Raw genomic sequence first — 26,189 nt, forward strand, 5'->3', positions numbered from 1 at the left:
AGGGAGTATCGCTGTAGCCAACAGCTAGCTATAAGCTTTTTGTAACCAGTCTGCTAGCATGTATAATACTCCACGCTTTAAGATGTAACTATTTTATTAAAACATGGTCCACATTTTAGTCTCACAGACAACCTATGAGTTTATATTGCAGTTGGCTGTAACTTACAACCTACTTGCTCTAAGTACAAATATTAGATTTAAATTCTTATAGCTCTGACCGAAGAAGTGACCGTCCTCGACGACCTAAGGCTAGGCAGACCGAAGAACCGGGTTCATTGAACCGAGCCCCAACCCCTCTGCAGCCCAGAGAGCCGTCCAGGTCCATGTTGCCAGCCACGGCTCCGCCATCCCGCCCGTATCTCCGTGCATACTCACGTGCCTGCCCTGCCGACTGCCCTTCCCAAGCAAGGTCAGCTCGTTTTCCGTGGGAGCGAGTGACACGCCTTCACGGATCCACGTGCAGCCCACCCACACCGCATCCCCATGACCCGTCCTAATCCTAATCCCCAAAAGCCAAGGCCGCTCGATATAAATGCCCGCTGCCACGCCACCGTCTTCTCCCCTCTCTCCCCAATCGAATTCCCCACGGAGGCCGAGGAGAGGAGAGTGCTGCAGTGCACCCCGCGCGCTAGGGCTCGGGAGAGGCGGAGGAGACGCAGTCGAGTCAACTCCAATCCTTACTCCTCCTCCTCCTGCCCCGCCCCGCCAACCCACACCCGCGGCATTCTCTCCGGTGTTCCTCAAGGTGAATCCTTCTGGCTACCCTTTGTGCTCTTCTCTACTTCTGTTCAATGCGGGACCAACGCGGGTAATGATGCCGTGCGGTTGCGTAATGCCGCTGCCGAATTTGAGATCTCCGTCGCCCGCCGGCTGTTCGCCCAAGATGTGGGCCGGGGATTGTGATTTTAGGGGCGATGTTCACATTGGGAGCTTGGGTGGCTCTTCTGGACGGCTCATTGTGAGATTGGGACTTTAGCCAAGTTCCCCTCAATATTTTTTTTTGGTACAGTAAGAAAGCTCCCCTCAATATGTGTTGTCTGTACTAGGAAAAAAAAGGCAAGAGAGGCAGCAAGATGGTGCTGTGGGTCTTCGGGTATGGCTCCCTGATCTGGAACCCCGGTTTCGATTTCGACGAGAAGATCCTGGGGTTCATCAAGGGCCACAAGCGAACGTTCAACCTCGGTATGGTTGGTTGCGCCTCATTGGAAATCCACAATCGCTAACTGAGCCTTGGCACTATGTCTTCAGTCTGAAGATTTATCATCTATGACCTCCTTTTCGTGCAGCTTGCATTGACCATAGAGGCACACCAAAGAATCCGGCGAGGACTTGCACGCTTGAGTCCGAAGATGAAGCCATATGCGTAAGCATCTCTTAGTTGCAGCCATGAGTTAGAAGTTTACTGGATATGACACTGCATTACTATGCCGACACTGTTGAACATTCTTCTTTAGGACTTGCATTCAGTGTTAAAATGGGCAATACTGAGTGACACTTCTGAGACTTGCTGCACCTTTAAACACGCTTGTGAACCTGCATGCTCCTTGCTGCACAACATTAGTTTCTGAACCCATGATTTACCTGCGTGGCTATAACACTGAGTTTGCTAAAATAGTTAAACTGCTTGTGTGCGTAAGTAAAGGATGCTAAATGAAATTGACTTCCTCTTCTCGTGTTTTCTATGAAATGAAGAGATTTGGATGATCCTAAGATCCTTATTATAAGGTATGACCCAATCCCTTTAGCTGCATTTTTCTCCAAGAAAGAAAATTTGATCCTCCAAAAGTCTTGTTTTGTCTTCTCCTTGCTCCTCATCCCTATATAACTCTCTGGATGAAATTTATTAATAGATTTTGAATCGCAAATGCACGGTTCTTATCACCATAATGTTCTAGCATTGCATGCCTTCAATCCTGTAGATAAAGTACACAAATGTGCGAAAGATCGGAGGAGATTCGCTTTGGAAAAGTGAGATTAGGAAATACTTTTTTCTTCTGTGTAGTAATGTAGTTAGATTTTTTAGATGAAGTGAAACCTTCACAATCCCAGGAACATTGGTTCTCCAAGTGTGGTGCACTCTTATTGGAAAGCTAGACACAGCAGATAAACACATGTATCTCACATATAGGTAACATCCCCTTGAGATTGTTAAATTCCTGCCAGGCTCATAACTAACATCTGGGATCTGATGGCAGTTCCTCCACATTACAAAAGCAACAAGGCTCATAGTGTGTTACCGCTGACACTATTTTTGCTATTTCCTCACCTGTTCTTAGTTTTTGATGTACAAATAGAACTCCTGGGAAAATGTTTGTAGACATGACCTCAAGTATATTCGCTATTGACAGTCTTATTCACCAAAATGAGTAGGGCAACATGCATAATGTTCATATAACTGCACCAACATCACAAAGGTTTTACTACTTTACTCATGATCCAATTATGAAATGCCTCTCAAATGCTGTGATATGGCCCTTTCTTTTTGGTTTCCTTGTTTGAAATGTATTTACATTTGCAGTTGATTTTTTTTTCAGTGGGGAATTGCATATTGTGTCAAAGGTGGTCTAGAAAAAGAGCGAGAGGCAATGCAGGTGCAGTGACTTCACTTCTTGTTTTTTCCTTTAAAGTAAGGTTGTATTTAGCATGTATATTAATAATGTATTTGACATTATAGTACTTGGAGAGAAGAGAATGTGAGTATGACCAGAAGATTTCAGTTGATTTCTACAAGGTATTAGTTACTTGTCTAAAAAGGCAAAACATTTAGGCAAGTTTCTCGTTTTTCGTTCAGAACTCTCATTATCTCTTGCTGACATCAAATGATCAGGATGGAGATTCTCTGAAACCAGCTGTGACGGGTGTATTAGTGTAAGGGTCAAGCTTGACTAGTGATTTTTTTGGGACATTCCATGTTAATTTTCTGTCAAACTCACTTGGTCCATGTACAGTTTCGTATCCACTCCTGATCCAGTTGGCAACAAATACTATCTTGGCCCTGCCCCTTTGGAGGATATGGCAAGGTGGACGGTTGAACCATTTGTTCCTGATTTATGGATACTTTGCTTTAGTAAGCACCCACCTCATTCTGACTTATTTTCTTATGAACTTGTTTACAAAACCAGGCAAATTGCTACAGCCAATGGCCCTAATGGAAATAATAGGGACTACCTGTTCTCAATGGAGAAGGCACTGTCCAACATAAGTAAGAAACCAATTTCCATGGTATCTTATTTGATCTAGGATGTATTAAGTACTTTTTTTTTCTCATCCTTCTATTCCAATTGTCATTCCAACCGTGACAGTATAGTTGTCAGTAGTTTGTTCTGGTTACTACCCTGTTCCTTGCATATCATGAGAACACGACTGCATGAGTAGAGTCATATAATCGGTCCTTACAAATAGTGCTATGTGACTTTGTTCAGGCCATGAGGATGATTCGATCATTGAGCTTGCAAATGAGGTGAGGAAGGTCCTGAGCAGGTCAGAGAAGATTACCGGCTCCGACATATCACTAAAATCACATACTCCTCTTGTGCACTTGTCTGCCCTTCCAGAGGGCACTGTCGTGGATTCAAGATAGTAATAAAGAGCGGCATGGCTGGATCAGCGGAAGGAAAGGCAATTTTGCCCGACCATACTCACTCTTGACATTGTCTGGTTGAAGGATCTGCATTTTGATTCAGCTCTGGCATAACTGAGGATCCGTGTGTACTGATTGTCTTCCAAGGCTGTAAACCTTTGGAGTGCTAGTGTGAAAGCCTGAGACCACGTTATGTTGGTTCGTTTGATACCCTAATAAGAAACGCTTTTGGCGAGTTTACACACTTTTGTGCTGTTAAGTTCTGATGCCTGTTTCTGGATCCTGCTTTTCTATTTGACTGTAGTGTTATGCATATGATTTAGTAGAGTACCGTTCATTCTGTGTATGCGCTATATACTTGCATTGCATCTCCACCATTTGTTCTGTTCAGAACATTATGGGCCTATGGTAGGCAATTAAGGCCGGGTTTGGAACACAGGAATTCGAAACACAGGAGCAGGAAAAAACAGATGAACGGGAAAGGAATGCACGTGCAAAACTAAGGAATCTAAAACACATGAAAGTTTTACAAAAATCTGTTTGGAACACAGGAAACTGAAAACACATGAGTGTATCAATATTAAGCATAAAACAAGGTTAGATTACTCATTTCACTTTTCCTAAAATTCAATAATTATTGCATTTGCATGGAAAACTAACTTATAGTGAAATAGTAATTCCAGTTGTTTCAGTTACCTGCCGAAGGATTAATCTGTGGTAAAGCAAGTAGTACATGAAGCAAGAAAAAGCAACGTGTACTGAAGCAAGAAAAAGCAAGTAGATTAATCTGTGGTTCAACGGAGAGCAAGGGCTGCTGTAGACGAGGGCAAGCAGATGTCGTTTCTTGGTCTTACGCGTCTAGCAAGAAAAAATGGGATCGGACTGCATGTTTAGAATCCTGTGATTTACCTCCAAAACAGAAGGAAACCAGTTCCTATCCCGCCAGATTCCTGTGGCTGTTCCTGCGTTCCAAAGGGATAAAATGTTTCCTTCCTTTGTGAACAGTATCCCTCCATTTTTCCTGCATTTTTCCTTTAAACCAAACGGGCCCTAATCTACTTCTGTTCCGTCAATACAATGCCACTTGCCTGATGCTCCAGTGTCTGCGACGGACGGTATAGGTGTTTCTTAATTTTTACCCCAACGGCAGACTAGGGTGCTTAACCCCACAGAGAGACACTGTGCTACAAAACTGTAGCCTAAATGCTTAAAAGTGCTTATGCACTTATTGTGATCGTCGGGAGCGCACCGTCCTGCGTCGTCCGATTCACCCTGGGCGACAGCCTCTGCTTCTACTCCTATGTCAGCGACTGTGGTTTTGTCTGGAAAATACATCGGGCCGTCTCTTCCCTCGTTTCCCCATTCTCCGCCGATTTTTCGCCAAGGTCGTCGGTGAGTCTCTCGCGCGCGGGCTCCTCGCGGTGTGGTTAAGGCGACTGGAGTGGCGACGGAGAGTAAGGGCAGCAGGGAGCGGCTGTGTGGGAGCGCCAGAGGTAGGCGGCGCCGGGAGGAGGTGTCGAGTTCACCGTCGAGTGCAAGCTTCACCGGGGCTGCGGAGGCTTCTGCATGTCGCTGGGCGAGGTGGTGGGTGCTGCGCTGAGAGGTTTCGCGTGTTGAATCGGGATGGCGGGCCGCATCGAGCACGGCCGATGGATTGGGCACACTGAGAGCAGCGAGTTGTATCAAGGTTAGGTTAGATTCTTCTCACATCTTCCCCCAAACCCTCCAGATCTATCCTAGATTTCTCTATTGATTTTTTGGGCGGGTTCTATGTTTGCCCCTGATTCGATTTCGTTTTCTGTTATGTATCGAGATTGTTGTTGTAAACTAAGAGCCGAAATGCAGATTAGGTCAAGCTATCCCTATGTTTTCAAATCAGACTAGGTTAATTTGATAGAGATAAGCAATTTTGCATGTAAAATAGCTTGCAATTTTACCACTGTCATGGGGGGATGCCCGTGCAAGGTGTTCATCCAAATGTGCCCTAATTATAGCTTCTATTTGCAATCCTCTATGGAAAATGGATGCCACCTAATTGTGCTGGTTCAAGGTTTAATCCCCAATTCGATTCGCCGTGTGCCAATTCAGTTATACTAAAGCAACTGTGTTGAATTAGAAGTTGTACCAAATTAAGCTAAAATTAACTTCCTAAACTTTGTTAAATCATGAGTTGCTAGACTAAGTTTATAGTTAGTTGCTTTTGGGCCACTCAACTATTATTGCTCCATATATAGACTAAAAGTCTGCCTAAAGTCTGAAACTAGTTCTCTTTTTTTCAGTTCTGTTATTTGGTTGTTATTGTCACTTATGCTCGTTTTTTGTTGCCTATATATTAACTGCCTAGCCTAATGTTAGCCTAAACTGAATTATTTTTACTTTCTGTATATTAGGGCTCATCGTTTCTGTCGGAGCACGGGTCTCCGGCACCGGGGATGCTGAGCACCCTCTTCTTTGGTTCAGTGGAGGGCGAGGTGATTGCTCCGGCGATCGTTGACGTGACGAAAGACACGAAGTGTCGACGCGTGAGTTTACCCAGGTTCGGGCCACCTGAAGGTGTAACACCCTACGTCCGGCTTGGAGTTGTATTCAACAAAATGTGTGTGTGTTCTTACAGGTTGCCCCGTGGAGTTCTCGGGGGAGCTACTTGTTCTCCCGAGAGATTTTGCTATGAACAGGAGCAATACTCCTTGCTATTACTAACTGGGGTTCGGACCCTTTGACCAGTGGCATTGGTCCTCTTTTTATAGTCAAAGGGATACCACAGGTGCCAATGCATGCAGCGTGACACGTTTCCTATACGCGTGTCATTGCCACAAAATTCATACTATTGTTGATCCATGCTGAGCGCCATGCAACGCCCAGGCCACTGTACACGGTAGATAAAAATGGATTATAGGGTAGAAGTTCTAGCCTTGCTGAGCAAGACTAGCCTTACCGATGTGACTCCTGTCGGTGCATTAAATGCACTGCGTCCGCTGTCTCGTCCTGTCTCCACTGTTCTGCGGGCCCCACTTGCACCCCCGAGCGCGGGTTGCTGGGAGCCCCTTCCCGGCTAGCGCACCCAGCCAGTTGCTGGGACAGCGTTCCTTCCACTTCCCGGGACCAGAGTTCCCGCGCACCACCAAAGCGGGTGCTTCTCCTGTTCCGGTTCTTGGCTTTGTCTTCGCCAATGACCGTCTCTTTGGGGCGGGCTTCCCGGGTCTATCCTTCCCGGGAGGCCAACCTGGCAGGGCTTTGTTACTTGCGACCCACGCGTCCCGTATCAGTGGGACCCTGTGGGCCACTGGTACGACAGTAGCCCCCGGGCATGGGCCGGCAACCTTGAGGCCCCGGTTAGTGCTATCCTTGGCCGGTTGCTGGGCTACGCCCTATCTGACTCGTGGGTCCTGGGGGAGTATCCCGGTACCCGGCCTTGTGGGCCGCATTTCTAGTTCTACTCTCCCAAGCGAAACGGTCGGCCGCACGATCTCATCCCTTATCCCCCATAATCACTAGAGAGTTAAGGCCACGTCGCGCACCCCCATCTTAATTCCCGATTCTTTAGGACACTTTACTACTGATCGTGGGGGTGTCCGTTGCAGCCCGCACTGTTTCCTGCTTCCGCCATTGCCTCCCAAGCTCTCCGTGCCCCAACTCCAGCCAAAGTCACTCCCCACTCCCGCCAATGTCTTCCAAGGGCCAGAACCGTCCCAAGGGGAGGACCAGCAAAGGAGAGAAGCGCGAGAAGGCCATCAAGGAGCTATCGGAGCGAGCATGGAAGGATGAAGAGATGCGGGCCAAGTTCGCCTTCTTCTCCCCCGGGTAAAACGGCGAGGGGGTGGACAAGCTGGTCTTGGCGCTCGCCACCAAGCACAACGAGTATGGGCCGACGCGACTGGTGCTAGGTGCACACCGACAAGCTCCAGGATTTTCACGATGAGCCCCTCGGACCCCCAAAGGGCTCTGACGACTGGACACTCCACGACCAGAAGGACGAGGAGCTGGCCCCGATCTATGCCAAGATCAAGGCGCTCCGCGAGGCTGGGCTCACGGACACGGACGTGGCACGCCACTTCATCGGGAGGCGTGTGGCTCCCCTACAACGACGCTCACATCCGGCATGGATGTACACTAGGCTGGGCGACCAAACCCAGCTGCAGTGCATAGAACTCTCGCTAGACGAGATACAGTTCTGGGTGAAGGGCATCACCGGTGAGGATGAAGCCTTTCGGTTGCTGCCGCTTGGAGCGCACCCGCTCCATGCCGGGATCCCGGGATTTCCCACTTTGCGATGAGTGGGGGATCGTGGAAGACCCGTCGTCGCAGCTCTCCCCCCCGCAACCCAGGCCCCGCACAGGCAAGGAACCGGCTGCCGAGTCGGGGAAGGGTGGCCAGGACCGGGGCTCCGCCAGGCCGGAGGACTTAGACTCCGACGATTCCTCACCGGGCGTCGAAGGAGACTCCGACGACGATGATGACGATGACGGCGACGCTCCCCGGAAGCTGACGGGGTCGCGCCGGAGGGGGACGTCCCCCTGGTGAGGCGGTCCGTGGCTGAGCGGGCGAGCAGGCAGGAGGCCATCCCGCAGCCTCAGGCGCCTCACGTTGATGCGGGGATTGTGGCCTCCGTTGGCAGCAGGGCGGCTGCAACGGCCGCCCCGGCTACCCTGGCGGCTCCGCCAGTTCCCTTGCACGAAGCGGCTCCCCGGCGAGAATCATCCTGGCAGACAGGGTGCTCAAGCTCAACCCACCAGGGTAAGTTTGACGTTGCTCTAAATATTTTGGTTTTCACGAATTTTACATATTCCGCTAGCTTACTTCTGCATTTCCAGGTCTTCGAGAAAGAGGGGGTAGGCCAGTACTTTGCCGGCGGCCCCGGCCAAGAAACCCCGCCCGGCGTCGGGTGGCAGTGACAAGGACGCCGTTGATGCAGCTGTTACTGCGGCGGCAGCTGCCGCTAGAGACACGAGGGTCCCCGACCCGAGCTTGCAGGGCACCGGCCCAACAACAGGTACGCGCAAGCTCAAGTACTTCCTCTTCTAACTTATTTTCTCCACTGTCTTCTGACACGGAGTCCCCCGCAGGGTCCATGACGTCCGGTGAGAGTGTCTCGGCAGCTGGCGGGGAGGCGGCTGGCGAGGCCGCACACCAGGCCGTTGGCGAGACACGGCAAGGTACAGCCTTCTTTCACTCATCTGCGCCATCTTCTAGACTGACGCAGGTGTTCTTCGTGCAGTAGCGGGGGATGTCCTAGCTGCGCCCGCGCCCACCGAGTTGCGGGTAATCGACCTCACCGGCGAGGCCGACGATGATGCTCTGGAGGAGGTTGCCTCCGCCGGAGCCCTTCAACAACCTGTCCCGGAGCTTGCCGGGGACGCGACTGCTGCCACAGGTGACGCCACGCAGACGACGCCGTCTTCGGCAGGTGACATGGGGCAGCCTCTGCCAACCGAGGCAAGCAGCGGCGCCCTTGAGAAGCCCCCGAGCCCCCAGCCCGCCCCTTTGGGCGGGCAAGGAGCGGCGGGACTCGGCCAAGCAGGAGGCACGTCACCGAACCCTGACGTGGCCTCGGGGTCGTAGACGGTTGCAGTGGGGTCCTCCTCCTCCGCCGGAGCCGCCATCATTCTGGGAGTAGGGGAGCTCGCCGGGCGGTCATGGGGTCGGATCACTTTTGACCCCAGCGTGTTCCAACAGGTACACCAACTAAACGATAACATCCAGCAGCAACAACGGATGTTCGTTGATTTCTTCAATGATGTGCAACAGCACCATGCTCGCGTGGTGGCGGAATTGGGCGCCGCGCGACGGGAGGCAGAGGAACAGCGCACTAAGCTGCAACGGCTCCAGGGGGAGCTCCAGTGGGCACAGCAAGCTAGGGCGGCGCCCGCCGTGCATGGAGTGCCGGAGGCCGAAGTCCTCCGGCAATTGTGGGACCTGTGGCAAGAGCACCAGCGGGAGCTCGAGCTGGTGAAGGCCACGCACACCAAGAGTGAAGAGGAGCACCAGGCGGCCCTGGACTCGTTCTAGGGGCGTCTTCGGGGGAAGACGGACTTGTTGTCTACCTACTCCCTGGAGATCCAGCGCCTCCATCGCGAGGTCGGAGAGCTGGAGACGGTGGCTGTGACGGCAGTCGAAGTCTCGGCGTGCCGGGAGAAGGAGCTGCAAGACCAGGCTCGCTCCCGATAGCGCGAGCTTGCGGGGCAGCTCAAGGCTGCCCAGGATGCGGGCTCGTCCCTTCAGGGCAAGCTTGACATGGCGCGGAGGGAGCTCTGGCTCATCGACGAGGACAACACCAAGAAGGCGTCCGAGATCGGCAAGCTGAAGGCCGAATGCCGCGAGCACAAGCTGCAGGCCTAGGAAGCTCGTGGTGCATGCACCGAGCTGTGGGCCCGTAGGACGGGGGAGGTAGCCAGGCTGAAGAAGCTGGCAGACTCGGCGGTGGAGGCGCTGCAGGGGTTCGACATCCCGGTGACCTCCTTCATGGGGCGAACATCGGTGCTTCATCTCCTTTTTTGCAGATTTCGTTGGCCGGCTGCACGGCCTGCAGACCCGCGTCACGGCTTTCGGGGACCGGCCTCGCAGCCGAGAAAGTCGCCGGGCAAATTCTTACCCGGGTCCACTCCGCCCACCCTGACTTCCCGTTCGAGTCGGTCTTCGACGCCTGGTCAGACGAAGAAGAGGCCAAGACCCATCTGGGAAGTGGTGCAAGGCGTGGTGGGCGAGATGGTGGCGCGGATGCAGAGAAAGGCTGATGAAGCTGAAGCTGCTGACGAGGAAGCCGCCGGAGGAGGCCCCGACATCGAGGGGGCACCTGACGCCGACGCTGCTGCCCCGGGAGCACCTCCTGCGTAGTTATCTGCTCGTTTTTCTTTTGTATTTACCTTCCTGCAAGTGGCGCAAGGCGCCTTAGAACTTACTTTGTGTTAGCCTTTTTGTCACTCTGAATGTTATCCGTGACCTTGTTCGTTCAAATTTTATTTTATCCAATGCCATTTTACTTGCTTTTCCGCTTACGACTAGCTTGCCGGGTTGAGGCTTTGTCTCTCAAGTGCTTTAACCTTGTGTATCCGGGGACTTACCAACTACATGCTTGGCCAGACTAGGGACCCGGGACGGACCCGTGGTGCCAACCTAGGGCCAAACAGCAATGGCTAGCCACTTCGCCTGCGGGTTAACTACCCCAGCGCGCATGCCTTCAGGACGGACCTGCGAGCCACGTGTGGGGGGCGTCCTCCCCCCGCAAGTGTCCTTCCTATACTCCGACTACACGGTTACTGAGCTTACCTTGGCAAACCAGTGTCACGAAAGGAAGAACCAAGGACTCAAAACAAAGTACTTAGCTTTCCGTTCTCTTTGCTCTTGGAGCACCTCGTTGAGAGCCGTGGCAAGGACGCGGTGGCAGTGCACCCACCAGCGACACACGTGGCGGCATGCACCACCACCGCGTCTTCGCGACGCCTCTCGAATCTTGCACCGCCATTTCTGGTGTCCTTCCATAAGAGATGTGGCAGGGCCGTGATGGTGGGAACACCCTCAGCGACAAGCGCAGAGGGATGCACCACCATCGCCTCTCTGCGACATCTCTTACTTCCTTGCCTGTTGCTGGTGTCGCGCTTGCTCCGGTCTTTAAATAGCCAGAGCGCTGCCCTTGCCGCCACACGCACGGGACCGCCGGTTGAGGGGTGGAGGCACTGGCTCTGTCTCAGAGTCCTGCATCAAGCCTCGAAGTAATTGCCATATACGTACAGCTTACCCGCAAGACGATGACACCCGTGACCGCTCCACGAGCGCCACAGTGCGCCTTCATCCCCGCTTTTATCCTGCATGTTAGATCTTTACAATGCCCTGATTTTTTTTCAAAATGCATGAAGAAGACAACATTGATTGGATAACCTCCTGCCTCCCAGCCCTCGGGCACAGAAAAGTCAACCTCAGGCTTGGGTGTGAGCATCTTTTCTATTCCATGGTGTCGTGCAGGCACGCAGCACGTTGTGAATGGGTTCACCAACTGCTGGACCTCGTTCCAGGGTGGCCCGGGAACGAGCTTGGTTTTCAGGGTTCCGGCAGCCCCCTGTTCACAGCCAAGGATGAGGAGGCAATTCTGTGCACCTAGAGCAGGAGACAGAAGCACACATTAACAGTAAAGTACAATACTTACTGAAGCAACACTTATCTTTATTCAACTTTGTGTTAGTGGATTACAATCGGGCCTTGCCCAGCTACACTAGCTTAAAGAGGTACGCTGCCGCAGCGTCACCCGTGGGTAAGGCACCACCGTTTGACGGGTAGAACTTGCGCATGTGCTCAATGTTCCAACTATTGTGCACGGGCAAGCCTTCTTCGGTTTCCAGCCGGACAGCCCCCGGTCTGGTCACCTGCACTACCCGGAAAGGGCCTTCCCAGTTTGGAGTTAGCTTGTTCCCGGCCTTCGTTCCTTGTATCCGGCGCAGGACGAGGTCTCCAACCTCGATCCCCCGGGGACGGACTCTCCTGTCGTGATAACGACGGAGCCCCTGATGGTAGCCTGCAGCTCGCACAGCAGCCCGGCATCGAATCTCCTCGATGAAGGTAAGGTCATCAATTCTTTGCGCGAGTTGGCTCTTGTCGCCGTGCGCGCATACCCGAGGTGACCCATGCTTGAGCTCGAGGGGCAGCACAGCTTCTGCCCCGTAGACGAGGGCAAACGGAGTTTGGCCCGTCGCCCGACTTGGTGTGGTCCGTATCGACCACAGCACGGGCTAGAGTTCTTCAACCCAGTGTTTCCCGTGGCCTTTGAGCTTGTCAAAGGTTATCGTTTTGAGCCCCCGCGGTACCTCTGCGTTGGCGCGCTCCACTTGCCCGTTGCTCCTCGGATGAGCGACGGAGGCAAAGTGAATTTTAGTGCCCATGTCCTCACACTAAGCTTGGAACACCGCACTAGTGAATTGTGTGCCATTATCGGTGATGATGCAGTTGGGCACACCAAACCGGCACACAATGCCCTTGAAAAACTTGATGGCCGCCTGTGCTGTGACAGCTCGAACAGGCTCCATCTCGATCCACTTCGAGAACTTGTTGATGGCCACGAGTAGGTACTCATAGCCGCCAACTGCTCTCGGTAATTTCCCGGTGATGTCCAGCCCCCAGACCGCAACGGCCATGAGGACGGGATGACTTGCAGGGCTTGCGCTGGCTGGTTGCTCTTCTTGGCGTGAAACTGGCACGCTTCAAGGGTCTTGGCTAGTTGCTTGGCATCGGCTAATGTTGTCGGCCAGTAGAAGTTGTGCCTTTGGATGGCAACGGGGACGAAACCCGCCGGGTAGTGGCTGCCCAAACCCATCCCCGCGACCTTCATCCCAGATCCGTCCCGTCCCCGGTTGCGGGTTTCAGTTTTCTCCCAGCCCCGTCCCCATCGGGTTTTTCATCCCCGTCAGGGAACCCAAACCCGCCAGCATTTCAGCACCAAACCAAAGTTGCAGGAGGTTTAAGACAAAACATTATAATTTAGGCACCATTTCACACATATAACAATATCATATAGTTCTCACATATAACAACGGCATTTGGGATAGAAATATGGGCTGTATCGGGCCATTTTTATGGGCCATATTGAGTCTTCATGGGTTTCACGGGTACCGGGTTCGGGGAGTGCTGGACCGGGTTTGAACCTGTGAAACTCGTTGGGTTTCACTTTTGACCCATGAGCAAACCCGTGGGGATTGAATTTGACCAAAACCTGTCCCCTAATGGGGTAAAAACCCGTGGGTTTTCGGGTTTCGGGGCCCCATTGCCATCTTGAGCCGTGCCGGAATGCTTTTCCAGCTAGCGCCCTGGAGGCCACATGAAGCGAGCATGTGCCTCGATAGATATCCTCCAGCAGCGTGCGCTGTTCCTCCTGGGGCACGCAGAGGAGCATAACTCCGTTAGGACGCCTCCGGTAGAGATCCCCATCCGCCAGAGTGTACATTTTGGCTTGCCAGGCCACTCGCTCCGCGGCAATGTCTTTCTCCGGGAGGGTCCCGTCCCTGAGGCAGCTAACAATATCCGCCCTGCAGGGTGGCGGTTCCCGGCTCGTGCATGCCACGAGTTTGGTGGCATGGTGCCCCGCAGCTGCGGGGTCTCCATGGGTTGCCGGAGGGGCTTCGTCGGCAGCCGTCTTGGGATCGACAGAGGGATTTAACTGCCTCTGTACGAACACCCCAGGAGGCACCTTGCTGCGTTCCGCTGCCCACTTGGACAGTTCATCTCATCCGCAACAAAGTTGTCCTTGCGGTTCACGTGCTCAAACCGAAGTCCCTTGAACTTGGACTCCAGTTTTCGCACTTCTTCCACGTACGCTGCCATTTGGGGGCAGACATAGTCCTTGTTCACCTTGTTTATCACGAGTTGTGAATCCCTGCGAACAATCAGGCGCTTGATGTCGAGGAGGGCAGCCTAAGTGGACTGCCCCTCGGCTCCCGGGGCAAAGGTGGTAGCCGGGGGTTCCTCCGGCTCGCCGGGAGCCCCCGGCCCCCCTGTTTCAGCCCTCGGGACTTGTTCTTCCCTCTCGGCAACGAGAAGGAGCTCACTACCTGATCTGTCGCTGTCAGGTACAGCAGCAACGTCTCGCCTGGCTTAGGAGCGATGAGGACTGGCGGCGACTTCAGGTACTGCTTCAAGTCCTGGAACGCCACTTCCCCCTCGGGGGTCCAATTGATTGGGCCCTTCTTCTTCATTACCTTCAAGAAAGACAGGGCTCGCTCGCCCAGCCTTGAGATGAAACGCCCGAGCGCCGCAACGCAACCGTTGAGGCGCTGGACGTCTCTAACCTTGCGGGGTGCCTCCATCTTCTCGATTGCCTCGATCTTCTGTGGGTTAGCCTCGATTCCCCGGTGAGACACCAAGAAGCCCAGCAAGTGCCCCGAGTCCACGCCGAACGTGCACTTCTCGGGGTTAAGCTTGAGCTTGATCCTGCGGAGATTATCGAATGTCTCCTGCAGGTCGCCGATGGGCGAGTCCCTACGCCACGACTTGACGATGATATTGTCCATGTAGGCCTCGATATTGGGGTCCCAGACACTCGCGCAAAGCATGCTGAAATGTCGAGCCCGCGTTCTTCAGCCCGAAAGGCATGCATGTATAACAGTAACAGCCAACCGGGGTGATAAACGTTGTTTTCTCCTCATCTTCGACCGCCATCTTAATCTGATGGTAGCTAGAGAAGGCATCCAGAAAACATAAAGACTCACAACCTGCTGTGGAATCTACTATTTGATCGATCCGGGGTACAGGGAAGGGGTCCTTAGGACATGCACGATTGAGATCAGTGAAATCTACACACATGCACAATTTATTTCCAGCCTTAGGTACTACAACATGATTTGCTAACCAAGTAGGGTACAACACTTCCCTGATCGCCCCGGCGTTTTTGAGCTTCTCCAGTTCTTGCTGGATGAAGTCCTTGCGTTCCTGCGCTTGCCTTTGAACCTTCTGCTTGACGAGCCGCGCGTCTGGCTGCACCGCCAGCCTATGCTCGATCACCTCTCTGGGGACTCCGGGAAGATCTGACGGCTCCCAAGCGAACATGTCAGAATTCTCCCGGAGGAAGGCAACGAGGGCGCTTTCCTATTTGTCGCCGAGGCTCGCACCGATGGAGACGGTACGTGCCTTGTTGCCAGCATGCACGGGCACCTTCTTGACCTTGGCACCCTCCTCCTTTAGCTTCATGCCCTTGCTAACACGCGGGCTGGAGATGGAGCTGCCCCCGATGTCCTGTCCGGGAGTGGCTCGTGCCTTCTTCTCTACGGGCTGTTCACCCGCAAGTGGATACTCGTTTCCAGCAACGTCGTAGTCGCCAGGATCCGCCACTGCGGAGGCCTTTACGACCTCGCCCACGCACCAAGCGGCGTGCTTCAGGTCGCACTTGATGGAGAGTACACCGTACGTTGACGGCATCTTCATCACGCCATAGGCGCAATGGGTTGCCGCCATGAACTTGATCAGCGCCGGCCGACCAATAATCCTGTTGTACGGTAATGGGGTGTGAGCCATGTCGAAAACGATGTGCTCAGTCCGGAACGCCTCCCGAGACCCGAAGGTCACCGGGAGCGTGATTCGCCTCATGGGCTGCACCTCTTCGGGGTTGATTCCTCGGAACGGGTCGGTGGGCTTCATCTGCTCCAAAGGCAGCTGATGCTTCTCTACCAACTTGGCGGATAGGAGGTTAAGGCTTGCCCTGTTGTTCACCAATACCTTGGTCACCGTCACATTGTTTATGATCGGTGACACCACGAGGGCAGTACCCCTGATCCCAAGGAACGAATCGGGTGATCGTCCGAGTTGAAGGTGATTGGCACATGCGACCACCTCAACGGCTGTTGCAACTCCACGCTGGGGAGGAGGGCGCAAACCTCACGTGTGAGCCGCTTAACGGTAGCGTGACATGTGAGAGCGTATGCTCCCCCGTGGATGCAGGCGACGTCGCGGGGTTCCTGAAAGCCGGGCTCGTCGGCGTTGTCACTGCAGTCGTCCTCGCGCTGCTCGGCGCGAGGCTTGTCGCGTCCCCGGGGAGGCCGGTTCTTGCCACTGCAGGCTTGACCGCGACCCCGCGCGGGTTCTTCTTTGTCGCCGCCGCCGGCTGCGACCCGTCCCGCTCTGTTGTGGGTGTTGTTCGGGCAATCTCGGGAGAGGTGCCCGATATCCCCGCAGTTGAAGCAAGCCCCGGCAGCACGGCGCTCCTCGCGTTTCTCCTTGATGGTCTGGAGAGTGCGGCAGTCCTGCGTATCTTGGGTGGCGTTGGTGTGGATGGGGCAGCGGGCGGCGGGCGGCCGCCGCCGGCTTGCTACCCGATGCTCCCGCTGACGCAGCCTTCTTGGTGGGCCTCTGGGGAGCCCCCGGTTCCGCGGCAAGCACTTGCTTCCGGCGCGCTTCCGGGAGCCCTTCTTCCCGGAGCCCTCGGGTGGGTTTGCCGCCGCCTTGGCGGCAAGCTCGGGTGCTAAGCGCCATTTCTCGGCCATCGCGCACTTGTGCGCGAGAGCGTAGAGATCTCTCGTGGTCCGGATCCGGTGCGTGTTCAACTTCTCACGCATCTTCGGGTCACGTACGTTGATGGCGTAAGTGTTGATGATGGCAGCCACTTCCGCCTCTGGGATGGACTAGGAGATGTTGGAGAACCTGTTGGTGAAGTTCCGCAAAATCTCCCCCGGTTTCTGCACTACCGTGTGCAGCTCCGCCATGGTTCATGGGCGCTTGTAGCCACCCTGGAACGTGTTAACAAACTGGCTCGCGCAGGTCAACCCAGGAGGCGATGGACCCGGCGGGCAGGTTGAGCAACCAGGTTCTCGCTGATCCTTTTAGGACCATCGGGAACTAGTTGGTCCTGACCTTGTTGTCGTCACCGATGGGGTGCATGCCCAACGTGTAGGTCAGGAGGAAGTCCTTGGGATTCACGGTCCCATCGTACGTCCCGAGCGCTGGCGCTCGACACTTGCATGGCCATGTCACCCGACGCAGCTCGTGAGAGAACGCGGCGCAGCCGTCATCGGCGCCCATGGGTTTTCCTTCTCCTCTGGGCGTTGGCGCTCCACCTCACGCCGGCGGAGATCCTCCTGCCGGCGGGCGTTCAGGACGCCCCGCGCGTCACCTGGCGTGACGGTCGGCGACGAGTCCGAGTAGTCCTCGGGATCCTCGTCACCTTGTCCTCCCGATGGTGGGGGATGTTGTCCATGCCCCGAGACGCGGGGCGCGTCTCCGCGTCCCGGGTTCTGTCCTCGGTCTGAACCAGCTGGGCCTCCCTCACCTTGCGGTTGTTGGGCAGCGAGTGCGAGGAGCGCATCCAGCTTCGCGCTCCACGCGTCGTGTGCTGGCGTGCCTTGCGGTGGCTCGTAGCGCACCATGACACGCGCAGCGATGATGGCTTCCGCCGAGGTTTGGGTGGGGGGCTGCCGGTTCTCCGACCGGCTGCCATCCGCCCGGTCGCCCAATGCCCTCGGATGTGAGGGCCGAGAATCCGTTGGCGTCGCACGCGACGCGCTGTGGTCGCGGCACAGTTGTTGCTGCGCTTCCTCAGCCCGTGAGTGAGTGAGCTCGCTGGCACGTGAGACGTTGAGGTCGCCCGTGCGATTGGCTTCGGCGCTAGGCGCCGCAGGCCCCCTCGGATGGTTGTCTGTCGACGCCCGAGGAGGTGGGGGTGGCAGTTGCGGTTGCTGCTGCTGCCGTTGAGGGGACCAGGGTCCCCTTGGCCTTGCGACGCACGCGTGGCGCCGTGGGATCGAGTGCGCAGGGCTAGTGAGTCGCGCAAGTCGACCCAGGACTTGTCTGCCTTCTTGGGTGGCATGGCGAGCTAGTCATGGACGATGTCGTTGATGAAGAAGCCAACGAAGAAGCTGATGACGAAGACGATGACGTAGCCGATGACGTCGGCGGTCACCCGAAGTTCTCTGCATGCCCCCTACCTGGCGCGCCAGATGTCGGAGCACGGATCTCTGGCACCGGGGATGCTGAGCACCCCCTTCTTTGGTTCGGTGGAGGGCGAGTCGATTGCCCCGGCGATTGCCGACGTGACGAAAGACACGAAGTGTCGACGCGTGAGTTTACCCAGGTTCGGGCCACCCGGAGATGTAACACCCTACGTCCTTCTTGGAGTTGTATTTACAAAAAATGTGTGTGTGTTCTTACAGGTTGCCCCGGGGAGTTCCCGGGGGAGCTACTTGTTCTCTGAGAGATTTTGCTATGAACAGGATCAATACTCTACTAACTGGGGTTCGGACCCTTTGACCGGTGGCATTGGTCCTCCTTTTATAGTCAATGGGATACCACAGGTGCCAATGCATGCAGCGTGACACGTTTCCTATACGCGTGTCATTGTCACAAAATTCATACTACTGCTGATCCACGCTGGGCGCCATGCAGCGCCCAAGCCACTGTACATGGTAGACAAAAATGGATTATAGGTTAGACGCTCTAGCCTTGCTGAGCAAGACTATCCTTGCCGATGTGATTCCTGTCGGTGCATTAAATACACTGCGTCCGCTGTTTTGTCCTGTCTCCACTGTTCTGCGGGCCCCACTTGCACCCCCGAGCGCGGGTTGCTGGAAGCTCCTTCCCGGCTAGCGCACCCAGCCAGTTGCTGGGACAACGTTCCTTCCACTTCCCAGGACCAGAATTCCCAGGTACACACCGAAGCGGGTGCTTCTTTTGTTCCGGTTCTTGGCTTTGTCTTCGCCAATGACCGTCTCTTTGAGGCGGGCTTCTCGGGTCTATCCTTCCCAAGAGGCTAACCTGGCGGGACTTTGTTACTTGCGACCCACGCGTCTCGTATCAATGGTACTCCGTGGGCTAGTGATACGACAGTTTCTTACGCCCAATAGTGCAAAACCAGTTTTATTGTGATGATAGCTTTGTGCTCTGTCTCTGTCATGTGTTGTTACAGCAGACGAGACGATATGCATGCCAGCTTCTGTAGTTTTGCACTATATTACCGCCACTAGCTGGTCGCTGCCTCCGATTTGCTCTTGCTGTTTCTGATATGATCGGCGTCTGACGAGCGAGCTAGCAGAGGAGCGGAACGACCTTTACGATGCGGACTAGCTAACTGAATCTTTCTGAAGAATATTCATGTGACATGTCTGGTCTCTGATAGCGTAAACATGGGGAAATGAGAAGACAACGGGGAGTAGAAATTAGGGGAACCACGGGGTGGCAGATGGACAAACCGACCACTTGGAGAAACATCCCCCTCTTCCCATGTCTGACGGCGCCAGGTATTTCTCCGCCAGCGAGCAACGCCATGGCCTCACTGATCTTGTCCTTCCTCCTCTTCTGTGAATTCCTCTACTGATGTTCTTTTCTTTTCGTTGCTATACAGGTTTGGTTGATCTGCTCGGAGGACATATAGATACGGTTTCTGGTTTTCTGACGGGATCCTCTCTGTTCGACTTGTTTTTCATCTGGAGGTGAGCCAAATGCATTATTCACGCGCTCCTCGGTTATTTTGTTTTTGCTCGCATTGGTATATAATTTTTGTTACTGCTTTATGCTTGCTTTGATAGAAAAAAGAGATGCTGCCTATGTAGTTTGTGTCGTTTTAGGCCGCTTAATTAGTATTTTTGGTTATTAGATGTAAGAGAAGCCACTTCCTTCCCTGTTAGCATAACATGTTTGTTAGGCTGTTCCTTACCACTGTCTTGGACATGTTTGGGTGCTTCTGATCTTTTTGATAAATTTGTGATTAGCTAGAAATGACAGGAGATAGGAGGGTAACAAGCAGGTTTTGTTTTTGGGAACCCCTGATATAGAGAATCACAATAAGATGTGACGATGTGGTTCGGTTGCTCGTGCTTCTTTGTCATAGCTGCAGAGTTTTTCCGCAGTCTTTGTTGCTATGATTTGGTGAAGCTGAGCTTTCCCATGGCTGTACTGCAGTGGTGGCGTTGATAGAGATCAAGATGGAGCTATGGGACCACTACAACATCCTCAACAACTTGGATATCGACACTCCTTGAACTCCCAGTTGGAGGAAGGTTACTTGCTTGGCTGGCCGTCTACATGTCCATGCTCTTTATGTACATCATGTGTATGTTGAAATACCCCTGCTACCTCCCAGTCCTCTCCCTTATGTCTGGAGGTACTTTGCGTGGATACAGTTTGCACAATTTTTTATATAGTCTCATCTTTTGTCATTCGGTGACATAGTTGGTTAGGAAGCTCACTCGTGTGTAGATTACCTACTTTTATAATATTTCTGTATTGGAAGTTGAATTTTAGCTTTGCAAGGTTCTTTTGATTTCGATATTGTTACCATCCATAAGATCAATAGCTACTATTTACTCAGTATCAGAGAGCACTAAATATTTTCATCTTTTCACAAGTGACATAATGAGAGTTATTTTTTATCTTACAAAAATGAGATTGTGTGTTGTTTGACTAATTCGCTGTGAGTACGTATTATATTTGGTTTTACCTGAAAAATATTATGTCTTTGTATTTCTTTAGCTAACTTCTTACCAGTAATTTTAGGGAGCTGACATATATTAAACATAGGTTGAGATTTTGTAACTAATCTTATGCTTTGAGAAAACAAGTATTTTAAGTTTTAGTAAGTATTGCAACCTTATTACCTTTCTGTATAGATTTGCATTTTTATTGCTAATATAATGTTATACATCTTCCATGTTTATCTTACATTAATGTAGATATCCAATGCATCGAACAAAGAAAAGAGTCAGCACAAAGAGTTCATCGAGGAATGGTTTCGGTGCTTTGACTATTTAGTCATTTAAGTTTTTTTCCTCTCTATGTTGTCAACTAAATAAATAGATTATGCCATAATTCTTCAGGAGTGTTACAATATTAAACATACAATCAAGGCTACTATTTTCTTCTTTAGGTTATTTTGTAACATCATGATAATTGTCTGATGAATATATTTTGCTTCAAAGCTAGCAATTGCTTTGGAGTTCCACAACCCAAATAGAACATAATGGCTAGCTTGATATTGAAGTTAAGAGTGTGTGGTTTGTAATTTTGATATACCTTTGCAGTTTGTTTAGCTACAACATTTTTGCATCTTAACATACTTCTATTCTTGAAGGCTTTTCTTAAATGGAAGCCCAATGAGATCAGAAATGGTGGCTCCTCTAATTTCCAATGATATATAAAGTCACAATGAAGTCGGGATGTGTTTTGGTACTCCGTCCGGTCGGAATTACTTGTCGAAATATTACATTACCTATATATATGCTTTTTAAATATAGATACATCAATGTTTGGGCAAATTTGAGACAAGTAATATGGATCGGAGGGAGTAGTAAACTTTGATGATAAGGAATAAACGAGGCTGCTGGTAATAATCGCCGAAAACCTATTGATCCATTATATTTAATCTTTATAGGATTATGTAATGTTCTTTAATGTTCCGTACTCTGACTTGATTTGTATTTAGAGAACTCTTAGCTTAGAATATGTGGGACAATAGAATCATGTTTTCTTTTTGGTCCATATTATTGTTTTGGCATCTTCGGTGGTCAAAAGAAGCCTACAAGGGTGGTTAGATAGCTGGACGATTATGCTCACAGTTTGATACAATTCACGGAGTATACTTTGCTGTGTTTTTTCTTTTTTGCATATGCTTATTGACTAATTTTGTAACAAGTTATCATGTTGCCTCAATAGTGTATACATATTATGAATGAACATTGTTGAGCTACTATTATCCGGCGCGGCAAGGCGCGCTTACCCATCTAGTACAATCAAGGTCCATCTATTACTCTCCTTTGAGCCTCTATGGTAGTAGTTCCAGTATAGCTCAGTGTGTCCGACAACAGACTCTAAATTCTCAACTTAGGGACACTTGAAGACGATGATGGATCGCAACGGAAGCTAGCGAGAAAAGGAACCTGCTGCATGTGCTGCGACAACCAAATCGACTCGCTTCCTTACAGGTTTTTGCTTCAACTTGCCAGCTATATCTAACTGTCTGCACTTGTCTGCCGACTTGGGTTCGGCACATCGGGGGGACGGATCGAGAGGTGCAGCGGATTAGGGGCGTGGTCGTCGGGGAAGTCGGCGGCGACAGGGGGTGAGTTTGCTTTTGAATAGACTAGGGTATTGTAAATTAAGAGCTGAAACACCTATTAGGATATGCATTTCGAAGGTGCGTTTTTTATGGATATGCATCTTTTGTATGTTAATTTAGCTTGTAGTTGGTATGCATTATTTTTCTTTCTTGAGTAAACAATTATGCTCAATTACTGAGTAGGAGTTGCATGTTTTAACTATGCAGTCTTTTCCCATTTCATTTTTGTGTGAATACAAGTTGCCTGGACTAATCAACCTTGCTGAAGTAAAAGCAACTTATAGTCCGGTAACTAATACAAGGCTGATGATGTGTTGAGTTAGAAGTTTCTAGACTAAGTGTAGCACCCTTTTCACTTAATAAGTTGCTTTCTGATTAGTCAATTTTTTCTATAAATTGTATTCACAAGCCAACCTTTTTGAGAAGTAGCGCATGGCTGATCAGCTTTTTTATTTTTCAACCATTGTTTACTTAGACTGAAAGCAACTTATTCAAAGATTAGTTGCTTGACATAGCTTCCTAGAAGTTGATATAGTTGCCATTTTCTTTCTTTTTTCTCTAATAATGACAATGTGCCCATAACACCCATAGTATATGCCTTTTTTTAAGTATTTGCTTTTCCTAATAGCTATAAATAGTTGCTTGACATAGCCGCATAACGGTTGATATAGTTGCTTTTCTTTTTTTTCTTATAATAAATGTGCCCACAATATAGTTGCCATTTCTATATATAATTGCTTCATATAGATGCATAGTAGTCGATTTAGTTGTTTTTTTGTTTTCCAATACATGTGCCCATAACACCTATACTATATGCCTTTTTCCGATGTATTTGCTTTTCCTAATAGCTATAAATAGTTCCTTGGAATAGCTGCATAACGATCAATATAGTTGATTTTTCCTTTTTTCTTCTTCTAAATTTGCCCACAGTGTAGTTGATCCATATAGATGTATAGTAGTCAATTTAGTTGCTTTTTTATCTAAGTAGTTTTTGCTAATGTGTATCCGAAATTGGCAGTACCCAACACTAACTTTTGCTTGCAGATTTTGCAAAATTTTACCTATGTGTTTTTTACGGTACCCAACATTTTTATTTGCATACATATTCATACAGATATGTGGAAAAGATTCTTGCCTATGATATTTTTTTTGTTGCATTCTTAACACTAAAGTAGTCCCTAGGCAATTATGGGTGCATTAGGTCTAATATAGTAACAATTTTTTGAGGATAAGTTGGCAACATTGATTTTTGCCTACAGTTTTATGTTGCAAACATTTATCTACGGATTTATACTAAAGTTGTTCATGGTTAATACTAAAGTTGCAAATGTGAAGGTCAAATTGCGAAATGTTCTAACCAGAGTTGCAAAGGCGCCTCTGTAATTTGCACTAACCAGCATAAATTGTTGCCCGCACTATATAGACTTTGCAAATATCTAGCTATGTTTTTGTACTATAAAGTTGTCCAACGTTAATACAAAAGTTGCGAAATGTAAAGGTTAAATTGCTTACGTACATAACCAGATTTTGCAAAGGTGCCTTTGAAAATTTGCATGACTATATAGATTTTGAAAATGCATTTTTAGAAATGCCCATGCTGTTAATGATAAGTTGCTTTTAGTCTCTTTGAGCAACTTCTCCGACTTTACTCGCATTTTGCATGACAGATTTGGCAAATTCGGCCAGGAGTCGCCTAGGTGTTCAGTTTTTGTAGATTCAGTATGTGCTTTGCATTTAGTTGCTGCACTAATGTTTTTTCCAATGGCTGTTTTTAAGAGGTTGCTTTTAACTTGTGCTTCATGTTTTTTGTAACAGCTACCATGAACATAATAGAGGATGAAGGAGCATGGGGGTACCCGAAGATACTGAAACAGGGAATCTAGTGCCTCGTCGCAGGAGGCGGCTTGTACAAAAGGATCTGATTCCAGTTGATCCAATTCCAGAAGTTTATGGTGAGAAGCAAAAGACTCTAGTAGGCTGGGTGTGTGCTAGCAAAAATATCGGGGGATCCAGCATGTGTGTGCTGGCAACTAGTTTTTCGGGGGTAGTTTACACGTTCAGTGTTTGCTTCCAATGAGTGGCTGAAAACTAAAAAAAATCTACCTAGCAGGAGGCTTTGTACATTTTTTGGGGGATTCAGCATATGTGTGCTGGAAACTATTTTTTCTGGATGAAAACCACACTACTCCTTGTATGCACCGGAGCTACTGCTTGTTTAGTTTTTTGTAGTTGAAAGGTTCAGGGTTTGCTTTCAAATTGTTGCTGGAAACTAAAAGCTAAAAATGACCTGTACAGGTGATACTCCCTTTGTGCAGTTTTATTTTACATGACAGGTTCAGAGTTGCTTTTTGGTATGGGTTGCCTTTTTGGTATGAGTTGTTGCATGTGTTTTTGTTTTGCTGAAAATATATGTTTTTGTACGCATGCCAAGTTTCCTCCTGAACCAGATTTTCAATTATGGGTGTAGGATCATGGATGCATATGACATAGTGAGGGGAGAGGTTGCAGAATCAAGCAGTTTTTGGTTAGGAATCAGGTTTGATCTGCTAGGGTTTTTGCTTATGTTTGATACACGTTTGCTGGGAAGAAATTGCACATCGGTGTCATTGCCAAAATACCTCCAATCAATCTTTTCTCCTTTTTTCTTCAGCTAAAGTAGAGCATGTTCACGGGAAAAAGGTGGTGGGAGAAGGAGATGATGCGAGCTGGGGGACGAAGTAGACGAATCTGATCGGGGGAGGGCGGGGTTTGTTTTGCTTTGCTTTTTTTATTGTACGGGACAGCGGGACCAGAACTTCGCGTGGGAGGGGGGCCGCGCGGGTTGGCCCCGATGGTCATGCGCGCGAACGGACTGGGACACAGAGATTTTCTATTTTAGGAAAGGGGACAACGAACTTTCCATATATATAGGGTGTGCGCTACATGGGATCAAATAGTGCACGAGCACCCCCTAGCAACGTCCATTATTCAAAGACTGTAGTACCACACGAAAATACTGTAGTACCACACAATTTCACGAAGTTACCGAGTACTACTTATTTAGATTAGAAGGAACAGGAACAATATTGTATCATTCAGAATCTTCCTTTGACAACAGAGGGAAGAATGATTGAATAGAAGGAAACAACGGGTGAAGGAGGGGCGAAACATACCTAGCGATCATAGGGCGACGCTGAGGGGGAAGAGGGCAACGGTGTAGGGGACACGGGTGCCGAGGAGGGGACGGTGCAGGCGACGCCGAGAACAAGGGACACCCCAGCGAAGAGCACAGAGTCGAAGTATTATCTCTCGATAGAAAAAAGCGTTGTGCCCTAGCCACTCCCCAACGGCCGGGAAGGACATCCCTCCTTCTTCTACGTTTGGTGATACAGTAGTTTCTAAAAAATTAGGATTTGGTCAACCGGCAGCCGAGCTATGGTGGTGATGGTGGTACTGTGCAGGTCAAGAATAAGGTGTTCCCGACTCCTCGTCCACCTCGTCGACGGCGATCCTGCCGATGGCGTTGAGGAGTGCGTGACGGTTGGTCGCTACTCTTCGGGAGTGATGGATCTGGTTATGTGTTTGTGTTTTGCAGGTCGTCTACGCGTATCGATTTATTGGTTGCTTTTCCGATCGATGAGATTCGGCCAGCTTCGACCTCATCATGGAGTTAGTGCGGCCAGGTCTTCTCGGATCCGTTTGGCCGGATTTGGGATGGTCATCCAACCCTCTCGCCGTTTTCTTCTCGGGGACGGTTGTCTATTTCTCAGATCACTGTCGCCCGCGTCTTCTGGCTCCGACCAGCGACTTCCCGGCTGCTACGTCAACAACGGTTTCCTGGCACCGACGTGGTTCGGAGGTCCAGAGGCAGCATCGAGCTTCGCTCACGGTGCGCCACCGGCGAGTGCAGGAGGAAGACAACGATATTTACCTACAAGAACTTGTGTGTAATTTTTTTTTTACTTTAGAGATGGTTCTGTAAGGGGGTTGATTTTAATATATGACTTGGCCTTCTCGAAAAAAAAAGAAGAGCACGGAATCATCAGGCTTTGGAGGCGGCGGCATCGCCGACTCGCGAAGAAGAAGTCGAGACCCTGTGGGTGGTGGGCCGGCGCTTAA

General features: G+C 50.7%; 1 protein-coding gene and 1 long non-coding RNA gene across 6 annotated transcripts; both read left to right on the forward strand.

Annotated features, from left to right (window-relative positions):
• Positions 1-491: 491 nt before the first annotated feature.
• On the forward strand, positions 492-3,863 carry LOC100832571 (gamma-glutamylcyclotransferase 2-2). Of its 3 annotated transcripts, none has more exons than XM_010237111.2 (9): positions 544-745; positions 1,047-1,182; positions 1,287-1,363; positions 2,535-2,591; positions 2,675-2,731; positions 2,828-2,868; positions 2,949-3,020; positions 3,123-3,202; positions 3,423-3,863. In XM_010237111.2, exons 2-9 carry the CDS (start codon positions 1,074-1,076, stop codon positions 3,578-3,580), a joined length of 651 nt encoding a protein of 216 aa, XP_010235413.1. In that variant the 5' UTR covers positions 544-745; positions 1,047-1,073; the 3' UTR covers positions 3,581-3,863. The 3 variants fall into 3 exon arrangements, with proteins under 3 accessions (XP_010235414.1, XP_010235413.1, XP_003574952.1); XM_003574904.4 differs by having other exon boundaries at positions 547-745; positions 1,057-1,182; XM_010237112.2 differs by lacking the exons at positions 1,047-1,182; positions 1,287-1,363 and having other exon boundaries at positions 492-745.
• A 15,127-nt stretch (positions 3,864-18,990) lies between these two features.
• LOC104583758 lies at positions 18,991-24,433 on the forward strand. 3 transcript variants are annotated; one of them, XR_002964270.1, is made up of 5 exons: positions 18,991-19,278; positions 19,383-19,470; positions 19,940-21,770; positions 21,861-22,094; positions 23,907-24,433. It is a non-coding gene; the product is annotated as an uncharacterized LOC104583758 (long non-coding RNA). The 3 variants fall into 3 exon arrangements; XR_002964269.1 differs by having other exon boundaries at positions 18,992-19,278; positions 19,940-22,094; XR_001406865.2 differs by having other exon boundaries at positions 18,992-19,278; positions 19,940-21,957.
• The last annotated feature ends 1,756 nt before the right edge of the window (positions 24,434-26,189 follow it).

Source organism: Brachypodium distachyon, chromosome 3 (genome assembly GCF_000005505.3).
Source record: "Brachypodium distachyon strain Bd21 chromosome 3, Brachypodium_distachyon_v3.0, whole genome shotgun sequence".
NCBI lineage: Eukaryota > Viridiplantae > Streptophyta > Magnoliopsida > Poales > Poaceae > Brachypodium > Brachypodium distachyon.